This window comes from Benincasa hispida, chromosome 3 (genome assembly GCF_027475165.1).
Source record: "Benincasa hispida cultivar pf3 chromosome 3, pf3_genome.v1.1, whole genome shotgun sequence".
NCBI lineage: Eukaryota > Viridiplantae > Streptophyta > Magnoliopsida > Cucurbitales > Cucurbitaceae > Benincasa > Benincasa hispida.
The window spans coordinates 76,458,118-76,473,290 of record NC_143480.1 but is presented as its reverse complement, the minus strand read 5'-3'; the positions used below and the strand labels follow the sequence as shown (position 1 = coordinate 76,473,290).

Genomic DNA, 15,173 nt, shown 5'->3' with positions numbered 1-15,173 from the left:
GGACAGTCAAGATTTCACAACATCCCACTAGTCGACTCATGCTCAGTTTTTAAGGTCAGGTAAGTCTTTAGAGGCTTTGGTTTTAGAGCTTGCTGACTGCACTTTTGAGCTTCAGCAGGACAATTTCCATAGGCAGCAGGAATTCTTGCGCTTCCAACAGAAGAGTCTTTGCCTCAAGGTAGAGGCTAGAACTGACTTGCAAAGCCTGAGTGACCATGTTGCTCAGTTTGCAACTTCTGGGAGGCTGAACGAGCCGTTGCCAGGCCATTCCCTTGACTTTTCAGAGGCTCAGAAGTATGAGGTAGTCCATGTTGACATGGTAGAGGAGGAGGAACCACTTTCTAGAGGTTTGTTCCCAAGTACGACTTTAGAGTTTTTAATGTCTGAACTTGCTAAAATCTCAGCTACAAAGCATGATCGACCATATTTCTTAGTTGACAAAGGTCGTGTAGAGATTGGATAGCCAGCCAGAGCAACCCATCATCTATACTTCGGAGGTAGAGTTTCTTGTAGAGTGCTACCTCTCTAGTGATGATAAGGACATTACGCCGTGCTTCCCAGTTTGTAAGGCTAAAGAGGATCCCAAGCCAAAACCCGACGACATCCAGGTGATAGAGTTAGAGGTCGAAAGTCCTCACCCTATTTTAACTCCCGGTATTTTGTATATATTTGAGTTTTCCTCCCCTAGTCCTCATGAGTCTGTTGAGACTTTTCTTTGTTACAACTCTTTTGGGTCATTCTTTCGATTCTTTCTTTTTCTCTTTTTTGCCTTATTAAAAAAAAAAAAAAATACAAATTTGACCTGTCTAGCTCTCTTCAAAAGATGAAGAGCCTTATAGCCTTATCGGGCTATATTGACTCATCTAAGAATAAACCAGAGAAATATGAGAATTTCTTTGTGTCTTGATAGGGAACAGGTCACGTTGAGCAATCGACGTTAAAAATTTGTCCTTCTCGGAGGAAGTTAGGTGAAAATTTTTACTGCTTTCCTTTCCTGTTTTCCTAGCTTAGCTTTTTCTTTTTTCTTTTGTAGGTTCTCTTCCTTTGCCTTAAAAGAAGAAAAAGATCAATTCATGCATGAGCCCTCATACCACCATCCTGTTCATGCAAAAGTCATTAAGGGAGGTTTTCTGGTCCCTTGATTCTTTTTATTTTTGGGCTTAGATTAGAGATAAATTGGGGATAATGTATCATTTTAAATTGGGGGTGGGGTATGTTGTGATAGCTTGGGGTCCTTGAGCATTGTGCTCGGACAATGTTGTGTGCTTGAATTATTGCTCTTTTGCTTGGTTTGTTATGATGAATAGTTGATGACACACCCTTTTTGTGATTAGGTTTGCATGAAATTACAGCGTGATCATGATTTTTAGCCCATTTTTTTTAAAAAAATCTTATCTCGCATGCACACCTAAGTCCTTTGTCTAACGAAATTTGGTTTTGCATGCTTAAAATTGTATTATTTGGCTTATATTTTTATTGTCACCCCGAAAGGCCTAAGTGATAGGTGTTAAGTGACTGAAAGCTCAACCTAGTAATGCATGCCTAAGTTTTTGCCAAATTCTTATTTTGTATTGTAAAAACCAAGCATGTTGTATGACAACTTGTAGAAATACAAGTTATTTTACCTTTTTTATCTGAAACAATTAGGAAAAAGTTTTGAAAATGTGATAGCTTGACGAGAAATTCATGAAAATAATTATATCATGCAATCACACATGCATAAAGTGTCTTTATTTACAAAGACATAAAGATCGTGCTTTTTGGGTGTAGGAAATCTTCTATGCGATCGCAAGAAATTCTCAATGCCAATATAGAAATCGCATAGTTGGTAGCATCTTGCGATGGGGAATGACATGACACATGGGTAGTGAAAGTCAAATCAAAGACCAAGTTAGTGGTTGACAAGAAAGCTTCACGGCAGAGCCAATGAACTTCTGACGCGGAGCAGGCGGTGCACCAGAGTATGGAATTTAATGCACTGTATCAGCATAATCATTAGTAAGAGAAGAAAAGCTTCCCTTTGATGCCTATAAATACCCTACAAGACTTCTATGCAAAAAAGAACAAAGACATTGGGGAAAAACTCTATCTAAATTCTTACTTCAAAAAGTGTTTCCTCTTCGAGCCCTTGTGAAATATTAAGTGAAAACATAAGATTTCTCTCTGGAAGCAAAAAGGGAACTTCACCTCCAATACTCTTTTTGAAACAATCATCTATAGAGCTGGAAGGAGCAAGGAATTACATACCACGACTTGATTCTTTATCTCTATCTCTTTTCTTCCATAGTTGCATCTATATTATATAGACGTTGAAAGACTTCTTTTTCTCAATACGAATACATCTTCAGTTTATCTTTTATCCATTCTTCAACTTTTATCATGAGCAACTAATTTCTTTTTGGGATAAGAAACATTGCAGCTAACATGAACTTAGTAAAGCTTACTTATGTGTTCAATTTCTTTTATGCATGCTTTATAAACCACGTGAATGAGTTGAGAGATTATTCTAAGTATGAAAACTAGGTTTGAAAATGACAAATATTTAGACCTCATAAAACAAGAAGAGAGCATCTTTAGAAATAAATATCTTTTGCATCAAATACTCATCGCATGCATCCTAGAGATAGGATATTATGGCGAAATACACTGAAAAGTGTAGGTTATAATTTGAGTAAGTTGCTTGAACACATGATTTATGCATTTACTTAGGAATGTTAGTGAATAATTTTCTCAACCCTACTCTTATTCATTCAAATTTCACACTGCTCGCATAGACTATTTCGTTCAAGGGTGTAATTTCTATCGCATACGTCACTTATTTTTTAGTACTAGATTAGAAAAAAATCATTGCATGTCTAGTAACAACTTACGTCAAGATTGAAACAATATTTGTCAATGCATATATAAAACGCAATTCCTGAGTTTGACCCAGGACTCATCAGGACTCTAGTTGAGCTTATATTTGAGTTTAATTAGGTAAAAAAAAATGCACTAATAAGACTTTAATAGCACTCATTTCATCGCATAATTAAAACGCATCATTGTACAGTAAAAGAAAGTTTGTAAAAGGAAAACTATGTTGTAGAGTAAAAGCAAGTTTGTATGTTATTTTTGAAGGGGATTAGTCCTCTTTCTTGGGGTTATAATTAACCTGGGGCGGCTATGGCACCCATAGTTTCCCTCTGAGCTAAATTACCTCGAGGAATGAGTAAACTTTGACACCTTATTAGGAGAGGTTACTCGTAGTTGAATGTCTTTTACATAACTTATGTGGGCAAGCCAAAACAAATGTGACGTGTCTAGAGAAGGTTTCCTCTTTTATGTAAAAATAAGAAAATGAGAAAAAGACAAAAGTAGAATAGAAGTTTGGTTCCCTTAAGTGTGTCATTGCATCATTGAATCTAGGAAGCTTAACTCTTGAGCCTTCGAGTCAGAGTAGGGGGAGAGCGAATTGAGAGCCTTATAAAACCGTTAAGGGTTGTGTGGGCTTAGCTAGTAGAGCTTTGGACTCATCCATGCACGGAAGGTTTAGAATTATTTTTAAACATGCTTCATTGATTGATTGTAATCGGGTTTCATATTTGATTGCAAATCTTATCTTGGGAGTCTGTTGAGACTAGAGTAACGACCCTTTTGATTAAGCAAGCATATTTTTGTGTGAATGTGTGATTCTACCTTGCTCGAGAATGATCAAGAATTAAGTTGGGGGTGTTTGATAGCACTGAAAATGTGTTATCTTCCTCTTCTTAATTCTAGGTTGTTACTGTATTTTAATGTGTTTATTCAGTGTTTTTGTAGGTTTCGCGTGCCTAAGAGGTAAAATCGGTCATTACCAGTTGTTCGAGGTTAATTTGGAGCAATTAGTAGTAGAGTTACTTACCCCAGATCATGACACTTTTTCTAGAAGCACCTGAATTTGGTACAGTGCTACGACGCTACATATTTTGATGGACGCGCGTGCGTTTTAGCGTCGGGGCACTGTCCCTAGCGTCGCGGCACCACTGCGATTGCTTTATAAGCAGTTCTTCGGTTTTAGGGCAAAGGATCAACCCCCCCAATCGACCTCCAACCGATTTCTTCATCTTTCACCTCTTCCATTTGTATTTTTCTCTAATTTCTTCTTTCTTATCATGTAATTAGTTGAGATGGAGTTCAAATTTGTCTTCTTCATCCCATGTTAAGGTAAGTTTTAGGGTTTTCTCTAGTTTAGGGATTTTGGAACAATGTAATTTTGGGAGTTTTGTTTAATTATAATTTTCATATCTTGGCTATACATTTACCTTTGTTTATCTTGCTTAATCTCTTGCATTTTCTCTTGATTGTCTGACAAACTACTTGAGGATTTGCGGTTAAATGCTTAGGATTATCTAGCAATATGTGACAAGTGAGTCCATAAGAAGCCATGAGTTAGTTAGGCTTGCAATTCATTGTCTAAAATGAATCATCTTGTTCCTATCAACCTAGAGAAAACCATAGTAAGTGTTTAATTAGATGATGGAAATTAAACATTCATCCTACCGTAAGCTCTAGAACTTAATGCGGTTAGTTAATCCTATTTAATATGGATTCATTTGAGCATGTTTAGCTAATTAGGTAATTAGAACCGTTGGTTGGATGTCCAATCAATTGGGCTAGGCATAGTTAAGAAACTAAAATTACATTAAGCAATTCGACGCTCAAGATTACATTGAGGAATTCCAATTTCATTATGCTAGGTCATTTCTATTAATTGCATTTCTATCTTTTACTTTACTTGTACTTTATTTTTTTATGCATTTCGACTTATCCAATCCATACCAAATCCCTTTCATTTTACCACTTTAACTAAAAATGAGCTTTGATGAACTAATATTCCACGTTTCTCTGTGGTTCGACCTCAGACTTGCTGCTTGTACTATTAATTAGTATAAGTAGTTTGCTCAGTGATTTATAAATATTATTTGATTGACGGAGAGAGGTTTGCAACACCCACTCTTCAGTTCTTTTCAGTCGATTCCTTAAATAACATTGGAATAGTCTTTAAGTAGCTAAAAGATTAATCAAATTAAATCCCTGAGGATGATATTGGGCCAAGACCGTTTTAAACTATATGTGTGCACTTTCACATCATTAGTTATTCAACAAGCACTTCCTGCAATATTTTGGAAACCATGATGCTTCCCCAAATTTTTGTCTCCTACTTCTTTAAGAAATTTACCAAATTTTAGCCTCATTTGTTTAAAAGAGCTTTCTCATTTGAAGTCGAATCCTGACAAGATTTTTAGGTGAATTTCAAAAAGTGTTCCTTCCATTTCAAATCCACTTGAAAACAAAATTTTCCCCATGGTTCTACCAGAAATCATACAAAAAACCCTTTATATAATTGAAGGTAGAAAAGGCAAGCATTTCGTTATCAAATGTAAAAGACTTTAAAAAAAAAACCCTAAATCTAAGCGAAATACCTTTGTAGAAGTCGAAGTTATGTTGATTGAAATTCTAATTGAAAGCAAATGGATTCAAGGAGAGGAAAGCGATAGACTTTTTTTTTTTTTTTTTTTTTTATAGATGAATGAAATGAAGTTTTCAAGAAAGCGGCTTATGAGAAGAAATGAGGGATTGTTGAAATTATGAGTGAAGTTATAACATCCTTGCATGCATACACATGTGTTTTAAAGAAAAAAGAGAAAACTAATAAAACAAGGCCTCAATTTTGAAGTTCTAATAGCACAAACTCTCCTCCCCTTGACTTATCTCTCTCACCTCACGCTGTCCATTGCCAGCAAAACCTCCACCGTTAACCGCCTCTCATTCTGTCACCACCACTCGTCACTTTCATCCACACCACTACTAAACGTCGATCCAGGTCCAGGTACTTTTTCTGTTTCCGATTCTCTTGAGTACGATACCGAAGCTAAGTATAAGTAGATCTATTCAATAAAGAAGATGAGTGTAGATTAAGCATACCACGCCTTTCCAATCGGTGTCCTAATAGGGTCTTCTGCCAGACTTATGGGCACAAGCCCTACTCGTCGTCCCTTCTTCAGGTCCAAAAGAGCGTGATAGCTAGAGGTCGATCAGTCCAAAACCATACTCTATCGGAGCAAGACGATGTGGAGATGTCCCGCTTGTTTAAGAGTTTGAGTAGCCCAGTTTGACTGAAACAACTTCCTTTCCTAAATCTTAGCTCTTCTCTTTCTTATTTATTCTTATTACTATCACTTTCTGTACCGCTCTCTCTCGAAGCAGTATTTTCCTCAGCTCATGTCACCCAGTTGTTGATGGGTCTCTCTCTCTCATACACACTACAAGTTGTGCTATGCAATTTAGACCCACAACTCATCTCCATTAGTAGCCTCCAAGTCACCACACCGCACCACACTCACTTTTACCCATAGCTCAACAACCCAAATACTTGGTTTTTGGGATAAGATTGAGTGATTTATGGGTTTTTCTTGGAGGTTATTGTATTACCAATTAAGAATTTGGCCTAAATTTAATTTATCAATGAAATTTGGATGCTAGATTGAAGTTTTTTAAGGTTTCGTGTTGTTGTCTAACGAAATTAGGATTGTTTTGACAATTATTCTAGTGTATTAAGGTTTCAAACTCCTTTTAGATTGGTTAATGATACTCTAAATTGGGTTTATAACCCTTCATTGTGGTAATGCACAAGTTCAATTTTGTTAGTGAAGTTGGAACCCATTGGAGCAAGCTATATGTTGGGTAAGTTATTTAGAAACTTTTGTAATGAATTTAAGTTTGGAGTTGGGCCTAAAGATTAAAGGTTGATTTGGCTCATGTTTATGATTTGATTCAAGGTTTCTCTAAATCAAAAGAAGGTTGATGTACTTAGTTAATAATATTTAGTCTTAATTTTGAGGTAAGTAACTCTACTACTAGAACGCTAATATGGTAGAAAAAATAAATAAATATTTTTAATTTTGCCAAACAATTTTAAGATAGTCATATGATATTCATTTTCATGATTGAACAAGTTTTGTAAAGCATGCTATGAATTATTTTGAGGTATTATGCTATGATTTTCTATTGTGGGACCCTTATGCATGACAAATGTTAGTTCATTTAGTGACTATTATTGTGTATACGAGATAAAGGTTTGTGTTCCTTCAAGTTCACTAGAGGTTTGTGTTCCTTTAGGTTCACTAAAAGTTTGTGATCCTTCAGATTCACTAAATGTTTGTGTTCTTTCAGGGTCACCCGATAGAGGTTTGTGCTCCTTCGAGTTCACTAGATTGTGTGAGTACATCTCACCTATGGTAGAATGAGTTCAATTGTTTACTTAGATGACCATCCATGTTCAACTTTAGTACATCGATTAGGTTTGGCTAATTGCAAATATTCAGTTGCATGTGATTGCATTGTCTAGCCCTAGTAATAGAATTACCTAATGAGTATTTTAAATACTCACCTCTTCTTAAAATATTTTTTTTCAGATAAAGGCAAGAACATATCCGAGGCACTTAATGAGGAGATCTGCTGACTATGTCATGGGAATAGAGACAATGCTTTTGTTAGAGTCGTGTTTTCAACATATTTTGAATGTTTAAATTAAAATTATTGTGTTAAGTAGTTTTCGATTTAAACGTTTCATTTTAAATAAAAGTTTAGGGATCCAGAACTAAATATTGGTTTTAGGTTTTATTAAAATGGTTTTGTTAAAGTTATTGTTGATTTAGAAAATTTTTATTTTAAGGTGAAATAGTGACCTAGCTTTGGTTTTGAAACTGGTAATAACCCACTTAGAGATCTCGAAAAATCGGTCGTTACAAAAACAATCCAAGATTTTTTTTCTTTGCTTTTCTCGGGAGTATTTTTGTGACATCACATGTGAGCCCTCAAAATAAATGTTGAAAAAACTAGAATAGAGATTAGAAAAATCAGTTTTTTTTAATTAAAAAATCGAAAACTCAAACGTTTTAGGTTTTGATTTCTAATTTAATAAAATTTAAAGTTAGTTGATTGTTGTAAATGATAAAATGACTGAAAATATTTTCAAATATAACAAAATGTCACCGTCTGTGATAGACTGTGATAAACGCTAATAAACATATATCAGTGGTTGATACTCTATCAGTATCTATCACAAACTGATGGTAAAATTTTGTTATATTTGAATATATATATATATATATATATATATATATATATATATATATATATATATATTAGTAATTTTCTATATTTTTTTAGGAGATAAAAATTGACTAGATGTTTTACTATTTTCATTTGTGCTTAGAGAAATTAAATTGACTAAGAAATTAAAATAATAGTAATAACAATAATAAAATAAAATTTTCACGGAAAATGGAGTCGAAATCGAATCAAATTAAACGAAGGTGTGAAATATTTTCTTGATTCTGGTGGTGGTACAATTTCCCTCGGCGAGCGCATAGCGACGGAGGGGGTGGCGTTTTCGCTTTATTTCTGCAACAAATCAGCCAAATTCTACACTTACCCGCAAATTCCTTCGTGCAAATTCTCCCCAATTTCCCGATCATGGATCCGAACCAGGTTCATTTCACTAATTTCAGCATTTTTAGACCTTCCCCATCTTCAATTTCTTTAATTTTCATCTTTTCTGGCTTAGAAATGTTGTTAATCTTCTGGGTAAGGCATTTTCTCGCTTCCTTACCCTTGTTCAGTGCTAGATCCAATCGGAAACTTCCGGCTGGGGGTAATGTTCACATCTGTTGAACGAACAAAATTCGTGATTAATGTAAGATCTGAGCTGACGATAAGCAGATTATGGAGGATTTTCAAATTAGCAATGGTTGAATTTCAACTGGTTTAGATTTTCGCTGAATGAAATTAGAACCTCCCCACATTTTATCTTGAAGCATAGGATTGAGCGCATTATTGGGTATTAGTTTGTGATGCATGAGTTATGAATTGGGGTTCCGTTGGGCTTCTAGATTGGGAAGGTCTATAACAGAGTTATTGCTATTGTTTGACTCATGTGATCCCTCTTTTGCAGTCACCTGTGGAAAATTATGCTAACCCGAGGACTTGTTTCTTTCATGTTCTTTTTAAGGTAAGGTTATGTTACTATGATATTAATAGACTTCATTCTTGAATGATCTCTGGGATTTATGTGATCGTGCTTCTTCTTTTTCAGGCTGGAGCATTGGCTTTCTACATTCTTTCCTCTCTCTTTTTCAATAGTTTTGTTATCATTTTTGTGGTGACTGTTTTTCTTGCTGCTCTCGACTTTTGGGTCGTGAAGAATGTAAGTGGGCGAATATTGGTTGGTTTAAGGTGGTGGAATGAAATAAATGATCTGGGTGAGAGTGTGTGGAAATTTGAAAGCCTTGATCAAGAGGTCAGTGTTTAGTTCTGACGTTTTCAGAATTTGCTTCTCATTTATGTACCAGGAAACATTTAAATGCTTATTTCTCGCTTCTAATGAACATGGATCCCTTGTTATTTTTTAGTCATTGTCTCGGATGAACAAAAAAGATTCCTGGCTGTTCTGGTGGACCTTGTACCTCACGGTAAGAAAGTATTATGATCCCAAATATTGTGATGATTTGATTATGTGTTTGCAAGAATTTATCAAACAAGCTATAGATGATTTTGAGAAATATACTCTATCCTACAGACACGAATGAATGTCAGCAGGCATGATTCCTGAAAGAGAATAATGATTTATTCATTGCAGTTAAGAGTTAACATACATGTCTAAAGCTTAGTAAATCTTGAGGCAGGCCAGTCACTTTAATTTTATGTTATCTTTTGTTGGTGGCAGGGTGGGGGAATTAAAGTAATTACTTACTCCTGATTATTTGAGTGTTTTCGAGAAAAACCAATTTTTTTGTTTTGGTTTTCCCTCAAAGTATGTTGTGGATTTTATTTATTTTGCACTGAAGAAATGCCATTCCTTGCTAAACATGAACAATGGGCTTAAAAAGAAAAAGAAAATAAAACAAAACGAAGGAAAATAGTTGGATTCAAAAGATTTAATATTTTGAGCCATTTCTTTCTCGATAATAACTTGTAAAAGAATTTTGTTATTTAGAAAATAATTGTGTTTTGGAATTTACTTTTATTCCAAGAAGCAAATATAGAAAAATTTAGTCACTTACCTTAGAACTGATAGATTTGAATAAATGTTGTAGGGTCATCACCGTAAGTCTCAAAAGCGTATATGTTTTATGCCATGCAAGAGGTATTTACATTTCCATATTAAAGTAATATATGGAAAACCAAAAGATAAAAGAAAGGAAAAAGGGAAAAGCAAAGAGAAAGAAAGAAAGAAAGAAAATCAAGGATGGACTGTGCTTTGCTCATTATGGTTTTATGGCTAATCTAAATGGGCTTTCCTTTGGTCACTATGGTTAGAGAGGAACTACCACATCTTCACCGACAAAGATCGGTGTTTTGGTTCCATTATTATTATTATTATTTTTTGGCTCATCAGTGGATTAAATTGTCCTTTTCGTAGTTCCATCATTCTCTTATGATCTTCAATATTCATGCGTACCTCATACTTCTGAACCTATAAATAACAGGCAGTTGCATGGACTCTGCTGGGCATATTCTCGTTGATAAAGTTTCAAGCTGATTATCTCCTTGTCGTAGGAGTTTGTTTGACTTTGAGCGTTGCAAACATCATTGGCTTTACAAAATGTCGTAAAGGTAAGTAATAAGTTCCTTGAGCTATGAAAATCCTATAGTGTTTGTTGTACAAGCACTGAAAAACCTGATTTATTGTCGTTTTCTCTCTGTCGGTAATAGTTTCTGAATTCTTTTCTAAGAAAAAGCTTCTGACATATTTTGAAGCTTTTAGGCCTCATTTGGTAACCATTTCGTCTTTTTTTGTTTTTGGTTTTTAAAAATTATGCCTATTTCCTCTCCATTTCTTACAACGATTTGAATCTTTCTTAACTACAATTGTTGAATTGTTAGCCAAGTTCCCAAAAAAAACAAGTTTTTAAAAGCTATTTTTTTTAGTTTTCAAATTTTGGCTTGATTTTTTAAATCATTGGTAAAAGGTAGATAACAAATGAAGAAATTTGGAGGTGGAAGTAGTGTCTATAGGCTTAATTTTCAAAAACAAAAACCAAAAACAAAAAATAAAAAATGGTTACCAAACGGGCCTTAGAAATTTGTTTTTAAACTTCAAGAGATAGAATCATAGATAGACCATTGTGAAACCCTGCCTGCTGTTTGTTAATTTGTTCAGTGTTTTTATATTTTGATGGTTGTTAGAATATATTGAGTTACTTGATGCTTTAATCTTCGTCATGGAAAGGATACTTACTGTAGTCTTTGTATACCAGCATGTGAGGATATGAGTTGATAGGTATCGCTGTTTTGTTTGTCATTTTGACCTTTATGCTGCTTGTGGGCCATAGTAACTTGTAGTGTGGCCCTTAGACACATAGATATACATGTTGATACAAAAAAACTAATATATATATGGTTAGAGCCTAATATCTCCAATGCATCGACTTCTTCAATGAACCCCTCAACAATTATATTTTCTATAAGGAAGCATAACGAGTTGCCTGGACAGTATGAAACATTTAAAATGAGGTAAAATCGCATTGAGTTAAAAGTGTGTGATTAAAGGACAATAATCTGATGATTACAAAGAAATTAAGACAAGGAATCTTATGAGGAATCCACAAATAATAAAATCCTATAAATCCCCAAAAGGATCTCCAAATCCAGACACTTCCCCAAAAATAATTTAAATCCGATGTAGCCATAGAACTTTTTAATCCTTGAACATAAGAGGAAGACCAACCAAAAGATGAACAGCAGCTCCACGCTTCTGGGCATGGCAGCTTCAAGCAGCTTGAAGTTAAAGAAAATGCCAAAAGACCTCCATCCCACGATTAACTCTTTCATTCATACTTTTGTTCATATTACACTGGGGAAAATATGTGCCTGTGCATTGATGTGAAACAACTTTCAAACGGGGTTATTGGCATCGGGAAGTTCATAGGGTATTTTCTTACACTAATCATCACCATGATTTGGAGCCATAGGGCTCATGGTGTTACCAACAGTAGTCATTATATAAACTTTCTATGTTGACTCAAATTTTTGTACTAATGCATTATATTACTTTACCCTCCCCTTTCTTCTTTATATTTTAGGCCATGATTACCAATCTATATTCAAAATTAGTGTAATCATAATGGGATTCCATTGATGGATCAATTGTGATAGGCATCAATTGCAAATGTAATTGGATTGCTTTTGATGAAGTTTACTTGGGCATTTTACAAATATAATTTGATTATGGTTGAGGTTGTTTACTTTGCTTTGATTGGTATCATTGTATTCTTATCGTTACCGTGACCAATACCGTTTAGAGTCAACTGGTAATGGTAAGAATAACTGTGATATATTCATAATTTTAATACTATAATAGTAATCGTATCTAAAACGGTAATAGTAACGAAGGGAAAAAATTGGAAAATCGTTCAAAAGTATCTAAAAAACTAGTAGATCTCATGTAATTTTCAAATGCAATTAGATTGATTATCCTTAGCTCTGCAATTGGATTGTGTTTATTGATTACATATTTGGCTATGGGCCACACTTTTCATTACGATTACAGAACACGGGTAGACAACAACAAATGTAATCAAATGGGGTCAACTTTTTAGATTACCATTGATGGATTACATTTTCAAGGAAATAAACATTACCTTCTAAGACTGATTAGGGTTGGAGAAGATATTCCCATGTACAGTTAGTTATTCTATGTTGACTCAAATTTTGAGTTCTTATACAGTTTACTACTACCTTTCACCTTTCTTCCTTACATTTTACTTCTAAAAGACTTATTACGCATGGAGAAGATATTCCGATTTTGACTAAAATTATTGCAACTTTTGTACTATATTCAGATGCCAAGAAGCAGTTTCAGCAATTTGCCACTCAGACCATTGCTTCTCAGTTCTCCTCTACATTACAATCAGCTTTCAGTGTTGTTTGAGGCATTCATAGCATATGAAATAAAGCAGATGGAAGAAGAAATGCAATGGCACAAGAGATATATTGAGTAGCAGCTCTCATGGCATGTAAATGTGCATTATTTTAGGTATTATTGGGTTGGATTGGGGTTCCTTCTGAGTTTCTCTCTCTCTCTCTCTCTCTTTTGATATACAAAGAAAAATATTGAATAATTTTGTACAACTCCTTTTTTTCCAATGTTTTGTAGTGTGAAAATCCAATGAAGTGAACCATAGGGAAAAACAAAACGTTAATTTTGGTATATCCATATAGTTATAGTCTAGGTACAACCAATGGAAGAAACATTTTATACGCATGCTTTATCATCATGTTCAACTAAAATGGCTGTGCATATTTATTTATTTATTGTTTTTTTTTTTCGTTTTTTGTTTTTGTTTTTTTTTGTTTTTTGTTTTTTTTACGTAAAGACGATATCTTTATCATTTCATTATCTTTTGAAATTCTCCAATCATAGTAAAATTGTTAACAAAAAGTGTTTGGATTAATGTATTGTAATAATATAATTGGATGCAAGTTAAGTATGCTCTTTGTTGGAAATGACTCGAAAAGTTTGGACTCCTGATAACATGACCTATCTCTTATTGAAAAAAATAAATTAAAAAAAAAATACATGTCACCTATCTTCAATTAAGGGGAATTTGTACGGATTATCCATTTTTTGAGTCCAAAATGTCAATTGACTCATTCTTAAAATATAATGTTAATTGATCCTTTGCTGACATCATTAACATACCAAATTATGTGAATTGCCTTCATAAGTGCCTCACGTTATAAGTCTCGCTGTCGTTTGGTTAAACACTCTCGCTTTCACTTTAAACTCCCTAGTTTGATGTGATTGCTCGTCAGTGTACGAATGATTGGACAACTTTCACGACTAAAGTCTCAAATCAATAATACTTAAATACAATACAATGGTGTCTTTAAACTCTAAACTCCATTCCAATGGTGATTACTTCTCTAGTTTTCGATGGTGTTTTCTTGAACGGAGTTTTTTCGAACGGGGATTTCTAAGATGAGGCTTTTTTAAAATGGAATAGATTTTTTAGAACGGTGTTTCATTATTTTGAGTTTGTTTCATTAATTTTGTTGTGTTATTTCTGGAAAGGTAGAAATTGAGCATTACAAAATTTTGTATTGGGAGAGAAAGAGCGAGAGATAGAACGAGAGTGTGAGAGAGAGCAAGAGTTTGGGAGAGAGCAATATTAAGAGAGAGTGAGATTAAGAGAGAGAGAGCGAGATTAAGAAAAAACGAGATTAAGAGAGAGAGCGAGATTAAGAGAAAGCGAGAGTACACTTCAGAGAGAGCGAGATTAAGAAAAAACGAGATTAAGAGAGAGAGCGAGATTAAGAGAAAGCGAGAGTACACTTCAATTGCTTGTACAACTTAATGAAAAATATTCTCTTGCTTTGTAGGATGACAAAAAAGTGTCTACTTATTTGGTATGGAGGTGATTGAGATGAGAATGAAAGTTCGTATATTGGGGGAGAGTTGACAAGAATCATTGTGCCTGTTACATTAAAGTATGAAGAACTTAAATCTCACATTTACAGGGTTACAAATTTCAGTTCTTCAGAGTTTGATCCTATAATGAGAGTTAAATATAAGCTTGAATATGAAGCCCCTCCCCAATACATAAGAAATGATGATGATGTTTGTTTCATTCTTTTCCGAGAAGAGCTTATTAGACTTTAGTTATTTGTAACGCTAAAATCAAATCAGAACGAAAATATTAGAATGAGGTTTGGAAATGTGAGTTATGATGATACGACTGTGGATAGACAATACGAGGAATCATATGAGTTTCGTCGGGAAGAAGATGATATTCCATTGTCTAACAACACTGTACCATCAACATTATTACTAGACAACGACCGCACTAATCTAGCTTGATTGAATTCAATGAATTATGGTGATATAGAATGAGGTTGTACTTCAGTTATTGGTAATGTGAGATCATCTAGATTTGATTATATAGATTGTGGTCATCCAGAGAAACGTTGTGGTCCTTCAGTGGATGTTAATGAGCAACCAATAGGATTGAATGAAATAGATCGTGATCATAGAGATGTACGTTGTTCTACAGTAGCTTCAGTGGTTCCACCATCTGTGTCTTCAAGTCATAGGGGAGAGTTGATTATGCCTGGTACCTCTTCATCCGGGATAGACGTTGAAGTTGGTCAAC

General features: G+C 34.4%; 1 protein-coding gene and 1 long non-coding RNA gene across 2 annotated transcripts; both read left to right on the top strand.

Annotated features, from left to right (window-relative positions):
* The first annotated feature begins 5,593 nt into the window (after positions 1-5,593).
* On the top strand, positions 5,594-8,056 carry LOC150037536 (uncharacterized). The gene is made up of 3 exons (XR_016528805.1): positions 5,594-5,848; positions 7,192-7,236; positions 7,434-8,056. It is a non-coding gene; the product is annotated as an uncharacterized LOC150037536 (long non-coding RNA).
* A 212-nt stretch (positions 8,057-8,268) lies between these two features.
* On the top strand, positions 8,269-13,311 carry LOC120072642 (golgi apparatus membrane protein-like protein ECHIDNA protein). Its single transcript, XM_039025062.2, has 6 exons — positions 8,269-8,511; positions 8,975-9,031; positions 9,116-9,319; positions 9,432-9,491; positions 10,509-10,635; positions 12,864-13,311. The coding sequence occupies exons 1-6, from the start codon at positions 8,497-8,499 to the stop codon at positions 12,950-12,952; spliced, it is 552 nt and encodes a 183-aa protein (XP_038880990.1). The 5' UTR covers positions 8,269-8,496; the 3' UTR covers positions 12,953-13,311.
* The last annotated feature ends 1,862 nt before the right edge of the window (positions 13,312-15,173 follow it).